At 39.9% G+C, this 14972-nt stretch overlaps 1 protein-coding gene across 3 annotated transcripts in view; it reads right to left on the bottom strand.

Moving 5' to 3' along the window:
* TRIO (trio Rho guanine nucleotide exchange factor) overlaps nucleotides 1–14972 on the bottom strand; it is a 247931-nt gene that overhangs the window by 118904 nt on the left and 114055 nt on the right. For all 3 annotated transcript variants that reach the window (XM_041411853.1, XM_041411854.1, XM_041411855.1), the window contains 2 exons: nucleotides 6100–6269; nucleotides 5026–5200 (listed from right to left, as the gene is read on the bottom strand). In XM_041411853.1, the coding sequence (XP_041267787.1) occupies nucleotides 5026–5200; nucleotides 6100–6269 (345 nt within the window). The remainder of the gene's footprint in view (nucleotides 1–5025; nucleotides 5201–6099; nucleotides 6270–14972) is intronic.

Raw genomic sequence — 14972 nt, 5'->3', positions numbered from 1 at the left:
CTTAATTTCCTTTTTACCTAGTCCATGCCCAACATGTCTCATCACCTTCCTCTGCTCTTCACTTTCTTTTAAGTGATCTGAAATTTTAAAGAAACTTTAGGTTTTCCTGACAGTCCAGCCAGAGAAATTGCTTACTTTCAGCTACCTCTCTTTTCTGCTCTTGTGCGTCTCAGCTCTGCTCTTCCCAGCTTCTCTCTGAACCTCTGTGTTCGTTTATTATTAAAGCAGTGGAGGTCATCTAATGTTTGTTTCTTCATCCACTACACTAGGGAAGTTCTAAGAAAACAGATTTATCATCTTATTTTCATCCAGGTCAGTTAACAACATTCAAAAGTTACCCTGAAGAAATATCTGTAGTTGGACTTCGTCAAACAGAAATCTGAGCATTAAAAAAGGTTGCGAAATGCCACTATTAAAACACCATCTTTCTAAACACCATCACACAAAGGATTAAGATTCAACATGGCACATTTATAAACCTGTTTTGAACGGAAAGCCAGTTCAACTCCCTTCAGAACAGATGATAAGGCTCATCTCTTTTACTGGGAATTTAAGTGGGAATAAAGTAAAAAACACACAGCAAGTTCACAATATGGCACAGCTGTGGCTGTGTCAGTATTGTTATAATAATGAAATAGATTGTAGTCACTATCTCTTAAGATTCCCTCTACTTGATAGGAAAAACAACTGGTTTCAAGGGGCCATAACTGTGTCTTGCCTCAGCCAAGAGGTTTCATTGATAGTGCCTCCAAAGAACAGCCACACACAGCCAGTAAGAATTATAGCTTTTCCCATGCTATTTCATACAACCAACCCCATGCTTAGGATCATGGCACACATACTGTTTAAAGCAGTTTGAAACACCCTGAACAAGACCAATATATTTCCTTTCCCCTTCAAAAGATCAGGATCCCCATGATTCAAATAAATAACACCAGCATGTTTCCACACTGATTCAAAAGCTAAGTAGTCAATGACCATGCCAGAGAAGTTTCCTAACAAGGGCAGTAATTCTCATACTTTATCATCAGTTATTAAGTGTTGCAGGCTGGTCTATTTCAGCCATTGCACCCACTGTGCAAATCTGAAGACAGAGTTAATACAGGAATAGCATTCACTAAGCCCTCTCTGCCCACACTCTTCAGTGCTTCCTCTGAAGTTCTGCTTTACAGACAACACTTTCAAAGCAGGCAGGCTCCCATTTTGCTTGTAAAGTTTTGTCAAGACAATCAGCATTAAACAAACAGACCAAATGACTAATAGAATTCTAAAGTGACTGAATCACAAATTCATACTGCTCTCAGGAAATGGACAACCCAGCATAAACACAGGCTAACAATTTAACATAGCATGTGTTCAAGAAGTTCCTGGTGCAGATTCTGAGCTGCCTGACATCACTACATTCTATTAAATGTAAAGGAAACACTGACAGGAAACAAAACAGGGTATAATATGGAAGGGATGCTTTCACACTGAGTGGGAAAGAAATAAAGAACCACAGGTCTCTTCTCAGAAGTGTCTACCGTTCATGGTACCAATTGAGTGCTCATCAAGACCTGGTAAATATTGTGTGCTTAGGAGAAAAAAAAAAAAAAAGGGATAATGGGAAAGGGAGAGGAGTTAGGTCTCTGTGATACCCCAGCATTTTACATCCATGTTTTTTCAGCAGTGTGATTTAACAGGCATCTCGTAAGTACGGTCCAAAAATAGAGTTGAGATAAAGCTGTGAGCTGAAAAGTGCATGGTATGCTCTGTGTAGAGCCCCGGCACAGGCCTCAAGGCACGTAAGTTACAGACAGGCAAAAGTGCTCCGACACAAATGAGACAAACACATTTCAGACTGTTACCATCCCACTGGGTTCACACACACCTTCCTCATGCTTCTAATCACATTAGCAAGGGAATCTTCACCTACATGATTTTGTTCATTTTTGCCTTTAGTTAATACAGGCATTTAAATGGAGTCCTTCCAATAGCTCACCAACAATGGCACTAAAAAACATGCTGAAGATAGAAAAGGTAAAGTTTATATGTCAAGGGCAAGGGGCAAAATAGAGGCAGTACTGCAGTTATACCCATTTCAGAAAAGCATGAGTATCTAAAAAGTTGTAGGACAAAAGAAATGAAGTATTTTATCAGCAAAGAAACAAAGTATTTTATCAGCAAATTACAAGGGAAGAGTAAGGAGAAGAAGGGAACTAACCCTGCCTGCAAATCTCACCAGTGTCCCCAGAAGAACAGCTGCATGGCTACAACCCTGCAGTGCTAGGGGAGCTCTTTGTCCCATTTTAGCCTGTGAAATTTTGCAATCAGTAAGAGAAGCTAGAAACACTACTTGCCTTCAAGAAAAGCTGTCCTCACAGGATGCTCCCCTGAATTAACTGCCCCTACAGCCAAGTCTTAATTGACTGGACCAGTCACACAAAATCCTGGAGGAAGGAGAAGGTCAAAACAAGGTCTGCAAATTCCTATCTGGCATCTGGCTCCTCCTCATTATCAAGTTACTTCAGCTGAGCTTCTGCTTTCAAACAACTGACCTGGAACTAGTCCCCACATTTTCTTCCTGGAAGTTTCCAAACAGATGTCTGCCTTCAGGGAGAGGGAAAAGAGAAGCGTGTTTTGCTGAGGAAGCAGAGAAGACATGGTACAGAGACAGCAAAACAATCAACATTTTGCTGAAGTCACTCTGCAGCCAGGGCCATTTTCTTCCTTGAAGGACTCTCCATCAATCAAAAACAGGTATGATTTCTGTTTCCAAGCCACACAGACAAACTATACCAACTCTTTCAACAAGCTAACTGGTGCTTTGCTTTATGATGTATGTGGCAAAATGTGAAGCGCACCAAGTGTCAGGTTTAGAAAAAGCAAGACCTGTCAAGTGTGTGCAGTTTTGGGCACTACAATATAAAAAAGACTAATCTATCAGAGAGAATCCTGAGGAGGGCTATGAAGATGGTGAAGCTGTATGGAGGAGCAGGTGAGGTCACTTGGTCTGTTCAGCCTGGAGAAGAGGAGACTGAGGGGAGAGCTCATTGCAGTCTTCAACATCCTCATGATGGGAAGTGGAAGGGCAGGTACCAATGTCTTCACTCTTGTGACCAGTGACCAGACTCAAGGAAACAACATGAAGCAGAGCTAGAGAAGGTTTACGTTGAATATCTGGAAAAGGTTCTTCTCCCAGAGGGTGGCTGGGCACTGGAACAGGCTCTCCAGGGAAGTGGTCACAGCACTAAGCCTGAAAGAGTTCATGAAGCGTTTGGGCAACACTTCCAGGCACATGGTTTGACTCTTGGGATGTCCTGTGCAGGGTCAGGAGTTGGACTTGATGACCCTTGTGGGTCCTTTCCAACTCAGTATATTCTATTCTATGATTCTATGAAGTTAGGGTTTGAAGCCTTCTGATGCAAAATCCTATGGGCATCACCAAGTAGCAGTACCAGAAGTACTCCTACCCATATAGATGCTGTCCTGAACTGAAGGACTAGAACAATCTGCAAAGCAGGCTCCTGCAACCAGCCTTTTGCTACTGCAGAATCCTGGCTTATGTAACCTATAACAGAGAGCAATCAATTTAAAAGTGAACTTCACTCAAACCTTTATTCTAATTCTTCCATTAATTTTCCTGGTATGCACTGTCCCACACAGCTGCCATTCCTTCAAAAAAAGTGTTCTGAGAACATCTCACAGACATCAAGCACTGTTGATCACTCCTGCAAAGACTGTAAGCATATGTGAGATAGCTACTCTCACACGATCAAAGCAGAAAAGCTACTTGCACATAGTCAAAGTAGAAAACTCTCTGCAGACCAGTGTGAACTGCAAAATTGAAAAAAAAAACAAAAAAACCCCCTTCTTTGTCTTCCTTTACAGCAGAGTTGTTATTACTGTGGAGCACACACTCTCACTTCCTCTGTGGGTAAGGATCAAGGAACTGTGTCTGCCTATTTCTGCACTGCCCCTAACAGTGTACTTAGCTAAACCAGACTTCAGCCATGACATCAAATCCTAATTTTCAGAAGGGGAAGAAACACCCAAACCAAAACATTAAAAACCTGTGACGCTATCACTAAGAACCTGAGAAGCTTTCTGCTGACTGTCTCTTTTACCTTTACATTCATAACCAACAGTTGCAGCTTTTACTACACACAAGCAATGGGGCAAACTTATAATTTTAACTCCTGGTTTTCAGAATTTTGAGGTAAGCCATTATACACTCAAGATCATTTACCAATGAATAACCCTGAACCTCATAAGGCACCAACTGGTTTCAGTCACTGTATACAGCACTAGTATTTTTATGAAATCATATGAACTTAGTTAAAGTTTTTAAGTGCAACTCTGCTAACCTAAGTTCCTTGTGAAGTTTCATCTCTGCTTGTGTACATGTTCCTGCACACAAACAGAAACTTTTCAACTAATAAGCTGATAAGTAACTCCCATTCGAAGTCTGGACAGCTCAAAACTTCTTCAAGTTTTGCAGGGGTGAAGCACTACAACTGCTATTGAATTATTTGTGGAGGTGGAAAAGATTTTTATTTTTAAAAAATGACAGCCCATAGAACATTCTCAGTGATTAAGATAGAATTTCAAATACCACTTGCAGCTGCCAACTGAAAACTGCTGATTTGGTAAAGGAAGAGAAGAGGGTTGTTACTACAAAGCATCAGTTTAGAGGGTTTGTATGAAACCATCTTGCAAGTCCTGTTCATATCAACTGCAGGCATGCTAGTTATATCAAGGTAGTTTGATATTCAAGCTAAACTCAGCAGATGAAGTAACTGATGCATTATGATTTTACCTAACATTTGCTTAAAGATGCACCAAAAACAAATCAAAAAGCTCAGCTCTGCTGAGCACTGAGCTCTTCAGACACTTTCACACACAGGACAAAAGCCTTAGTTCATGTAAGAATGAAGTCTATCAGCCATTTGAGCCACATGCCAATGCAACTACACAATCTCAGCATAAACATTCCTACACTAGAGGAGAAATGCGTGCAGTGCAAGTCTGAGAGCAAACACTCACATCTATTGCATCTCTTTCAAATATGCGGAGCTGCAGAAACAGCTCAAGTTTGATCTTGCGTTCTTGGAAAAGCTCCTCCATCTGAGACTGGGCCTCATCCAGCTGCTGCAGGACTGTCTCTATGTGGTTGATCGAGCTGTTGTGGGGGGTCTTGTTACTAGAAATGGCAGAATCCCTATTCAAAGAAAGAGAGAGGGGAGGGGGAAGAAAAAAGAGCATTATTGAAAAAAAAAAAAAACATAGAAATTGGATGCTATATATATGACATATAAGCCTGCTTCAGATGCAGTTGTTGCAAACCATATTGCACAAAAAGTTAAGTATGTACATCTTAGTAAATAAAAAGCCCAACTATGTTCTAGTACTCGAAAAAAAACATTAGGAAATTAATTACCTTCATTTTTTTCCCAAATCAACATACAAAGACATTCTGTTTACAGGAAGGATAAAATGTAAAACCAGAGACAAATGCTGCCACTGTGAAAAGGAAGTAGCATATGATAACTATTTACTTTCCTGAATCTTCCTGGCAAGGAAAAAAAATCAAAATTAGTTCATTAAAAAAATTACTTGATCTTTTACCTGAGGATAAAACCTGCAAATTCAGATTTGTTAATCTCCTGAATGAAAGAAGATCAGCTGGGAACCAAATTTATTTATTCAGATAATTTTTGAATGAAATGGACCACAAACTTGGCTTTTACTACAATGAAGTTACTTGTCAGTATGAAAAACAAATTCAAATGTTCCTTTCTAAAAAGGCTGCTGCTCAGAATTCAAAACGCAGTGGAGCCTTGCATGTCAGACTACAAAAACACATAACTGCTTCTATCAAAAAGGTAGCTTATGTCAACAAATCTCCTTCTTGTGGCAGCAGTGTTTATAACCTGAGCTTCCTGTAAACAGAGGTTTAGAGACCATCAGTACAGCACAAGAGATCCCTGTAGTCCTAATATTTACAAGTTTTATTTATAGGTCATATCTTGTACTCATCATCTCTATCCTCAAAATAGAAAAAACCTCACAGAACATCAGATAAACACCAGGAGAGATTTAAATAAAAATATGTTTTACCTTAGTTGCTGTATGAGATCTTCACCTTCTTTTATGACATTGACTGTAACCTGCAGAGTGGTCTGTTGTTGTTGACCAAAACGTTTAATCAGGTCTTGGACAGCCTCCACAGACTCAGCATAGACATCATCAAGCAGTTCTTTCTGTAGCTCTTCAAGCCACGTCCACAGCTAAAGGAAAGGGGAAAAAGCAAGAAACGTAAGCCCGAGGATGAGGCAGTCATCTATTCTGAATCCATCTCCCTGGACAAGAGAAAACAGACTAAGGTGGCAGGAAGAAAGAGGATTTGTTTTTCTTCATAGAAAAATGCCATCCTCATATTAATGAAGACAAGCCTTCATTTCAAAAAAGGTTTTCGCTTCTTGGAAATACCAGGAAAGCTTTATCCGTGTTGCTAAGTCACCCTTTCTTCCCCATTTTGCTTCTACAGAACTGAGCGTATCCGATTGAGCAGCACAGAGTTCATAGTGAGAATCCCATCTGCAGCTCTGCGCGAGAGTCCCTGGGAGAGAAATGCTATGGTAACACTCTCTGAGAGAAGGGAGGAAGGAAGGAAGGAAGGAAGGAAGGGAGATGTATTGTAGCCACCATCAAATTTGCACTGCCAGGCTGACACTGCACACAGACAACATAACACTTTTCAGCGGCCTTCAAAAAAAGGAAAAAGAAAGAGCATTTCAGAAAACAAAATAGAGACAAATCAGATGTAAGATGTTGTCGTTCTATCATGATGGTGTTTGCCCTTCTGATTTCAGTTTCACACTATTACAGCAAAAATCATCATAAGTAATTCTACCAGTTAATTTGAAATTCATCCTCCCTGCTTCCCATGTGCACATATCCCTGCTCAACAACGGCCATGCACCAAGGCTTACACAAAAATCCCTAGGTATATGTTGGACAGGTATCACTGCTGGTCACATGAAGAACCCTACAGTGTTCTTTTCCACAATTTCATGATGGAAACTCTTGCATCCTAAGCTCTTTGTGAAAGCCACTCATCAGCAAACCATTAGCCATCTATTGTGGAACTGAAAAAAAGCAGCAGGAGCGTGGCTGTGTCCTGCAACACTCCCATGAGCAGCACCAACATCACACTGGAACAGCTGCTCTTACGGGAAGCATTCAAACACCCGGTCTCTCCTGTGTATTCTACCATCCCATCCCAAATGCTGCTATTCCAAGAACAGGAGTTTGCTTTTTATCCCAAAAGAGTAACTCTGAACTGATCAAAAGTATTAAGGTCTTTTGAGAACTTGTTAATCTCTGCCTTTGAAAATTTTAGAGACATTTGAACCTAATTAAAATGTTAACATTGTTAAAATACATAACTAAGCAATCAAAACTGGCTTAAATTCAAACGACAGAAACGTCACTGGTTTATTTCTTTGCTAAACATTTTCTACAGAAATAGCCACTTCATGCTGCTGTTTGTATATGTATGTTTTGATCATAAAGGTTTCCTAACTAATACATTAAAATAGAAAACTCAGTGAATGACTCCAGATCTTGATTAATTAGTTCCGTTGAAACTTTGTTTTAAAATCAAATGCCAGTTTTGGTATCTCATAACTTTATATGCCTCCTGTAGATTTTGAGTAAACCAAGCCGTAGGCTAAGTTTTCACAACTGGAATGAACTAATGACATTTAACCAGACTCTTGTCTACAAATCTACTACCCCCTCCTCCCCAAACCAGCACTGTCTGTTCATACACACTGTTATTCTGACTACTCATATGCTTCAAAGACAGTGCTTGTCACAAATCTGAATGCAACTCCACAGTTGTAAACACCACAGCACAGCAGTCTTTCTTATTAAAAGGACCACAAATCAATAGAACTCTACAAGTGGGTCAGAAGCACTCGTCAACATTCATTCCAGCATAACTCAATGCAACATCCAATTTTTTTTTTTTCCAAATGCATACTTCGGAATGCAACTTTAACTGGGAAACCAATGAAACTTAAGAGCAAGAAGTTGGAAAACACAGCCTGAAAATTTTACTCAGTGCCCAGAGAACATGCATTCATTCCTCTCTTAGCTTATGACTTTTATGCCTGACCCATAAAAATAGGGCATTGAGTCAGAGACCTTCCAAATGAGCTGTACAGTACAGTACAATACATACATTTGAGAGCAACACTTTGTTGTTTTCTGCAATGTGCTTGGTGCTGGCTAAGAAGACATTGCTGGCTCTACATGCTTACATACACTCCATGCTTACTGTGCTGCCTACAAAAGGACAAATTTACACAGATATTTACTACAGAGAAACTGGGATTAAATATTTTTTTGTTTCTCAGACTGTATCAAGTTTGCCCCCTGGGTCCCTTAGAAGTACCTGTACTGCAGCTCGAGACAGGTCTGAGAGCCACTTCAATTTTTAACAACATAGCTTCTGCAGCTGAGCAGTGTCAGACCTCTACAAGGAACACACCTCACCTCTTCATTTGTTATTCACATACACTTCAGCCACTTCTATAACTGGATGGAGATCTGGCAGAAGCAACAAAACCTACAAGCGCTGAACTGGTGAGGTATTGTGCATGTGAATAATTCCCTCAGAGCTCACTCACCCTGATGCTGGAGACCAAGCCAACAGAGGACATGCAGACCTTTTTTCCCTCTGCACAGCCAGCTCAAGGCAACACCACCTGACTTGAGAGAAGGACATGGGCACCAGCACAACCAAGAGTGACGCTGACTGGCTTAGTGCCTGGTCAGCATGGCATCACTACAAACATGGTATCTGGCCCCCAAGGGTACCAAAGGGCTCAAAAATACATTGTGTTTGCCTAGCCCATGAGCTGAATTGTGCATTGCTTGGGAAGCAAAAACATCTTATGAAAAGTGCAGAAAGAGAAGGAGAGTAATTAGTATGCACTACTTGTCTAGCTGTGATTCATACGCTGTTGAAAGTGGAACAAGTTAAGCCATTTAAGTGACTAAACAGCTCTATGACACTGCCATAGCAGAAGTTACTCTAATACGTTGCCAAATAAACGTTTTACATTTATGCACCAAGTAAGTTGCTGACAAAAATCTTCCCCTCAAAATAATCTAGGTGTTTATAAACAAAAGTTATGATAAAGCCACCACAGATGAATAAAACTGTCAGATTACTAAAGCTGGATAGAAATTCATGCAGTGTACTGAGAGAAGCTTAATTCTTAATGGGTGGCAGTAGCCAGCTGGCTTCTCTGCAGCTTTCAAACCAGAATGAACCCTGGATATACTGGAAATTACATAAATTACCTTGTTTTCAGATACAAAATTAAGGTTGAAGACTGTACAAGGTTGCACAGCAAAGCCAAAAGAAAGCCAACAGTTTACAGCAGGGGGTGAACAGAGACTAGAGCTTACCCATACATGTTCAGCAGTGCAGAATTACAGATTTTACAGTGCAATGACTTTCTGAAGTAACACATTATTCCATAAAAGAGAGCTTGGCAACAAAAATCCAGTGGGGGAAAAAACCACAAACTCATCATTAAAAAACTATTAACTTTCTCTCGGTGTGAACTTTTGAGCAACTTCCAGTCATGTTTTTCTCTATTCTTTATAAAGAAGTAGCATGAAGATCCCTAAACAAACATCAAATCCTCTGATCTGAGTAAGAACTTTATCCAGCAGCAAGACAGCTCTAACATATGGTGAGAAAAACTGCATACAAAACTCAATCCAGTCACAGAAGGAGGTTCTTCTCCTCTTTTCATCTGCTCTTTGCATCTTATCAGAATTAAAATTAGAGAGGGAAATAAAATTCTGAATCCCTGACAGGCAAATGTTTCACTCAGCAGATTTTTTTTCTTGATCTAAATATAGCACAGACTAAGAAACATCTGCTTGAATGAGCCTGCATCCTGTAGTACCTCTTTCCTAAGTTCTTGGGAGCATGCCATTAGTCACTGAGATGGTATTATTTCAATTGTCTGCAACATCCTGGAAGTTTCAGTGTTTCCATCATGGGCCTCTATCCATTTAAGTCCCATCCCTGCAATCTCCTGAAACACTGCAGTTAAATAAGACCCTACTGTATTTTGCTGAATTTAAACAGAGAACAATTGTTTCTGAGTAAATACTTCACCCAAGAGCACAGAGTCATTTATTAGGGTAAAATATCCATCATACTCTTTCACAAGTTATTTTTTCATTTTTATAATACTGGCTTTTGGATATGGAGTCTGCCTTTTCAGTAGGCTCAGGCAAAGAAAGGCACACGGTTTCTGCATGTAAAAACTGCAAATTCCTCTTTCTGTCCCCATCCCCCAGCACAGTGTTGCAGTATGTGCATTACCACAGGCACAGTTCTTGAAGGACCTATTATTTGTACAGGGCCAAAAGTTGTAATGGTGTTCCCTAACAAGTATGTGTAGGCATAGGAAGGGGCTAGTGTGTGTGTGTCTGCCTGTAAGCTTTGGCTTTGAGGATATGCAGTGCACAAAAATGCGTCTTTTTAAAAACAAAAACCTTAAGATGTTAAACACCTCGGGGTTTGTCTTCGAGGGCCTTTCAGAGGCATTTAAGATGTTAAATGCCTGCATTTTTTTTTCATTAGATATAATTATCTTTAAAAGCTTCAAATACCCCTATCTATCCTATGGTTATAAAGGAATTAATTTCTGATTCAGAATAAATTCATCCTTGCAGCAAAACCAAGTTTCCCACATGTTCATAAAATTACATCAACTACTACTACCCTGTTAACATTTGCCCTATTTCTTAACTGAACAAGAGAAAAATGTCTATACATAGCTTAATAGAGCATAAAGGCCTACTTCTGCCTCACTTTTGTCAAGCACTCTGTGCTATTTCAGTTACACTGAGACTTTAATTTCATCCTTTTTCCAATCAAAGAAGGTACCAGTATTAAAAAACTCAAGAGAGAAGAAAAGCTGTGCCGGCAAACTGAATTCCAGTCCTACCAGCAGTAAGCTACTACACATTTGAGTGTGCAGCCACAGAGAGTGATTCTTGTTTCTGATTTAAGTGTCCACCACAACTCTCACAAGATGAGCAGTGTATCAAAATACTGACCAGAATGCACTTCATATCTTTTACCAGACCTGTAACATTGACCACTGCTGTGCTATAATGACACAATAAAAGTATTAGAGATGCATGAGCCAAATAGATAAAGCCTTTACATGTAGATGGGGGCATCCAAGAGATGCTCTGCTGCTGGAAACAGCATGCAGAGGAGAAAGCAGCCTTTTTTGTGACATCCAAATTTAACCTGTAGACAGAACAGAAAGACCAAATACCAAGGAGGGGCATGCAAGCAAAGGAGCAGAGCTATCATCTCAGGGTCTACCTTGAGACAACATTAATGCAAAGCTGTGCTATGGACACCCTCCCATACTGGGCAGCACAGAGCAAAGTGTATTTCCAGGAGTGAGTTGCGAGACAAAGCGAGACTATTATCAACAAGCTTTTTTGAATCAAAGGCACATGCCTCATGGGAATGAATGGGCAGCACTGTGGCCAGAGCAAGGCCTCCTCAGCCCTCCTTTGCACTGGCACCCTCAAAATGATGCCACCTTCGTTCCAAAGCTTGCACAGACCACTGTTTCATTACTTTGGTCATGATGGCTTTGTATCTGAAAACCCAACCAATTCCACATCCCTTCTCTTTGTTTCAACCCCAGTCTACTCTGAAGCAAAGTTTAGTTTAAGATGAAAAAAGTAGAGTCATGCCTTCTAGTAACACCATTAAGCATACTGTGTTTACATGAAAAGCGCTCTGAGCTATTTTATAATAAACTTGTCAGAATACACACAAAAGGTTATATGCAAAAAACCAACAGGCTCTTAAGAGATCATTCTCTTCCACATACAGGCACAGCCTGATCTGCATTCCCACACTTGACTCCAGTTAGGAAAATATCTGTTGCTTTTCTCTGGCACTACAACAAACACCTGGCTTGGACAGGATTTCAGTCTTCCCACTCACAGATGCTGAGGGAGCCATTTTGGAGCGAGTGTGTGTGCACATGTGTATGTCTGTGTATGGAAGAATTTGAACTCACACCAAAATGCTGTTCATCTCTAGTCTGTGACACACTGCACAGCAGAGACTATTGAGACTCCTGCTCCTGTGTTCTGCACACAACCTTTTATGATTTGTTCTGCACACAACCTTTTAACACTTAAAGATAACAGTAACAGAAAAGCAGTTATCTTTTACATGGGCAATTTTTTTCTCACCTCGTCCCTTACCATCTTATTAAATGTCCAAAGGCACAAAAGCCATAAGGGTTCCACTGTCTTGCAATGGTCTGTGTCAGATGTTCAGCTGTTGTATGTTACCCATCCTCAGGCCAGGAATCTGTCAAGACACTGTACTTCCAATGCAAAGATCCTGACAGAGATATTTATGATCCCAAACACTTTTAAAGCTTGTCGGTGCACAGCTTAACTTCAGTACATCACTTCACTGAAGAGTCTGCCTTATAGATTGAAATTTCTCACTGAAGGCATGGGAGCTAAAAATCAATATTCACAACCTTACAATTTGAAAACTGGTAATAAGATAGCAGTATGTAATCACAATTTACAAATAGCAGGCAACTGATTTTCTCAGATCACCACTAAGCAAAATGAGTGATACCATTACATAACACTGCATTTCTGTCATTTCTGAATAGCTCCTTTTTCTCCCCAGTGAAAAATGTTGTCTGTTGAAGTTAGTCTGTGAGGACTCTGAGAACTTATATGTTGGTTTTTTGATATTTGTAAGCCACAGGGAGCTCTACCATCTTGTAACTACCTCACTACAAAACTTCTGGAAAGGCTAAGGACAGACAGATTTTCCATGTGCATCATAACAGGCTGCTGCACACATAGCACACAGCTGCTCTGTGCATACAAATAGCAAGTCTGTTAGTTTCAGGAAGAGCTTTTCGTGGCAAGCACACTGTTGAAAGCAGAAACTGCTGATTTACTCAGCATGAACAGAGTGAGAGTTCTGGGCAGTCACTGAAGGGCTGCTGCTTCCTAGAGAAGCGGAGAAAAAATGCAGGCAAATTCAGCATCAGGTATAAAGGTTATGTAAATCTACTGGGGAGAAGTGGTAATGGAATACTCTCATCCCAATGAGAAGCATTCATTCAACATGAAGTATTTCTGGGGGAAAGGAATAAAACATACTTCAAAGAAATCAAGGGATTGGAAGGATTTGGAGCCAGATTTCAAAACCTCAAACAGCCAACAACTCAGACAAACAGCTTTTCTTAGCTCTGCAGCTCCCTCCAAACTGTCACACACAAACAGGAATTTAAGTCTTCATGTCTATTTTTTTTTTTTTTAACCAGGAAAATACAAAAAAAAAGATACTATAGACAGAATTTGCCCTGAATACTTCAAGGGCAAAATGCATTGGTGGTGTTTTGCTTTGTTTGGTTTTTTGTGTTTTGGGGGTTGACTGGTTGGTGGGTTGGGCTTTTTGGTGCTCTTTTTAAGGTATTTTTTTATTTAACAACTGTGGCACCTCCTTCTGATTCAACAACTAACCTATTATCCTACTGCCAGAACTCCTCTCTTTACTAGCTACGTGTGCATGTTGATTTCTTCACAATACAGCAGAAAGATTAAGTTGCTTACAGGTATGCACTAATTTATTCAGCGACTTCCCACATCCTGTAGGAGGAACACAGTTCTCCTGCCAATAAGCACGGATGGCTTTCAGGTTAGGGCATTTTTATCTTCCATCTGCTTTGTGATGCCTTCTCAGCACTCCATACGTATGTTTGATAACAAACAACATGCTCTTGAAAATAGATCAGAATACAGAAAGCACAGGAGAGCTCTGAGCTTGCTGTTTCTTTGCACCTGAACCAAGGACTAGTCTATTAAGTATGAACCACCCATCTCACTCCTTCATCTGTATTTTTAAGTAGATTGCAAACATATAAAAATATATCCTTCACAAATAGATAGTATTAAAATTTTTCTGCGCATTGCTAGGTATAAAGGTCATTCATACACAAAACAATACCAAAAAATCAAAATCAACCACTATAGTACTTTCCCCCCAAAGTCTGGACTGCGAAGAGGCTTTCATAGTAACAGCTGTGTGTGCTTACAGACTCAAAATAATAGCCATTTTCCCAAAGAAATAAATCAAAATACAGAATATCTATTTTTTTTTCTTTTCAATAAAACATTATTATCTAGGGGAGCAGTGGCAATGTGCCAGCACATCTGGATCAGCCTCCCAGAACTATTCAACAGTGACTCACATATCAGTCTGCCCTTCAGGGCTTTTTTTCATTTTTGAAAGCAAATCCTTTTACACTCTTGGTCTTTCACCACCACAACCAACTGTATTTTATTTAAATACCATTTCAGCTGTTGTTTTTAATGCTAAGAGAAACAGGCAATGAAAAAAAAATATATATAAAAAATGAACACATTTTAGCAGCTGACTGCTCCTGTGCTTCATAACAGATAAGGACCAGTACTATTTGCTTGACAAAGCGAAACAAAAAAGCTGCCCCCTAAGAACAGTTTATGAAACAGCATTTATATTTTGTTTGAACAAGCAGTGTCCTGTGAGAGTACTGGCAAGGAACCATCTAGCAGAAAACTGATGGGGGAGCTATGTACTCATGTCTAAAGCTAAAAAGTAATTTAGTCCTGACCTCCTTCAAAGACCAACTGCCTTGTGCTTTTGTTTCAAGTGCAAAGCAGATGTTTCACTTACAAAAAACTCCCACTCTTATCCTCTAGGAGGTTTTGCTGAAGAAGCTACTTTGAATACTATACTTTGTCACTGAACAGACCATTTCGCAATGTACAGTGTAGGAAGGCACACTGGGACATGCTGTGATCCAGAAGCTTTTCATATTTTCACTGAGTTTGAACAGTGA

Source organism: Onychostruthus taczanowskii, unplaced genomic scaffold (assembly GCF_017590055.1).
Source record: "Onychostruthus taczanowskii isolate IOZ18803 unplaced genomic scaffold, ASM1759005v1 scaffold37, whole genome shotgun sequence".
In the NCBI taxonomy this organism is placed as follows: domain Eukaryota; kingdom Metazoa; phylum Chordata; class Aves; order Passeriformes; family Passeridae; genus Onychostruthus; species Onychostruthus taczanowskii.
Note: the sequence above shows the minus strand (reverse complement) of the source record. Positions and strands in the feature narration are given on the sequence as shown.